The following is a 1,764-nucleotide window of genomic DNA, read 5'->3' on the forward strand; positions in this document are numbered from 1 at the left end:
ACACAGACTGAGCAGGTTGTGGCTTCTCTTTCTTTTCAGTTAACCATCTTCGATGATTTTTCAGAGCTAGAAAGTTCAAACTTTGTGGCAGTGGGCCACGAAGCTGGAACGCCGGCAACACAGGTGATGTAGTCTTGAGTCTTGAATGTGCAGTGCAGACAACAGCTCCGAACCTCAAGTTACCAGTCTTCAGGCAATATTTTTTTTTTATTGCTGGAAAACCTGTGTTTTGCTCTCAAGGCCTTCAGCTGATTAGATGAGGTCCAGTTTCGCTACTGATGTTAGTCTCTTTTTCTTAATAGTAGCAAATTACAAGTTAATTGTATCTATAAAATGTCTTCACAGCACCATTAAACATGAGTGTTTAACAAAACAACTGGGCACCAGATCTCACATTCCTAACAAACTAAATATAGAAGTCCCTGAAATAAATTTTATAAAAAAGATAAACATTGAAGATTCTTAAAAGAACTCCAGTCGGGTAAACAAGTAATTTCAGCAATGCTGTGGTGTCATAACAGAAATTCACCAATAGTTGAGCTTGCCTATGAATGCCAAGATAAGAAACGTTAAAGCCTTTGATGCACTCTAGCTGATAAAGGAAACACTCAATAATTACAGCAGCCCAGATGATCTTAGAAGCTACTCTAGCACATCTAACATTCCTTATGTGGCGAGTCTCTACTGGAAGAAACGTAATCAGAAAAGCCTCTAGGCTAACACAGCTGAGTAAAAGGGAACTGGCATGAACATTTGCAATTTGGAAGTTCTGCCTCAAGGCAGATTGAAAAGAAGCTAAAGATGTGTCACTATTTGTCACTCCTGTTGTGATGGCAGAAAAAATGTTGCAGCCAACTAAGATGTCTGCCTGAGCTATGTTACTAATAAACACCACAGTGGATTTTCTGGATACAGAAGGAAATGTCAATATCAGCATGACATACAGACTAGCGAGCAATCCCAGTAGGGTCATGATGGCATTTGGAGAAGGTAAGACTAGATATTGGATGTATTTGAACACCAGGTACCTTCGGAGGTCTTTCATATGGTCTCGATGTATTAAAATGTGAAGTTGGGCAGGATTCCTAGAGTAAGGTAGAGAAGAAAAAAATTCTATAATATTATATGCAACACAACTTAAAGCACTTGAAACTATAGTTCTCTGCATGAGAGTTAGTGGTTTTATTAGCTTTCCCATGGTTAGACACAGTTTCATATTTTATCACACAGACATCTAAAATGACATCATACTTTTGGTGGCAATTGATGGCAAAGACAAAAATCTTTTTTTCCAGTACTGGAAAGAAGCACACAGGAGGCAGAGAGGCCAGCAGATCTGAGTTCAAGGCTAGTCTAGTCGACACAGTGAGTTCCAGGAGTCAGTTCTGTGTTAGAGAGAACTTTTCTCAAAGAAAACAAAACAACAACTAAAAATCACATTTCTTCTGTTTAAAAGCTTTCTATATATAAACTGATGTCTCAGGGTTTCATCTTTTCTTCTGATCACTTAGAGTAACCAAAGAATTAAAAGAAATTTTCCTGAGGAGATTGATTCATATATCAGAATCAGGAAAATTCTTGGGGCAGATGTCTAGTGGAGAGAAAACAGTGTTCTTCTTGAACAATGCACTAGAAATGAGAGGAAAATGTTACACTTAAAATTTCTAAATGAAGCCCGGCGGTGGTGGCGCACGCCTTTAATCCCAGCACTCGGGAGGCAGAGGCAGGCGGATCTCTGTGAGTTCGAGACCAGCCTGGTCTACA

The 1,764-nt window shown here is 39.2% G+C and overlaps 1 protein-coding gene across 1 annotated transcript; it reads right to left on the minus strand.

The window, feature by feature from the left end:
• Window positions 1–406: 406 nt before the first annotated feature.
• Window positions 407–1,045, minus strand: LOC101996205 (P2Y purinoceptor 6-like). Its single transcript, XM_005369884.2, has one exon. The coding sequence runs from the start codon at window positions 1,043–1,045 to the stop codon at window positions 407–409; it is 639 nt and encodes a 212-aa protein (XP_005369941.1).
• Between the last annotated feature and the right edge of the window lie 719 nt (window positions 1,046–1,764).

Source organism: Microtus ochrogaster, unplaced genomic scaffold, assembly GCF_000317375.1.
Source record: "Microtus ochrogaster isolate Prairie Vole_2 unplaced genomic scaffold, MicOch1.0 UNK65, whole genome shotgun sequence".
In the NCBI taxonomy this organism is placed as follows: domain Eukaryota; kingdom Metazoa; phylum Chordata; class Mammalia; order Rodentia; family Cricetidae; genus Microtus; species Microtus ochrogaster.

Bases quoted from the DNA above. Each gene is read 5' to 3' on its own strand.
- LOC101996205 (XM_005369884.2), bottom strand. From the start codon at position 1,045: ATGAAAGACCTCCGAAGGTACCTGGTGTTCAAATACATCCAATATCTA.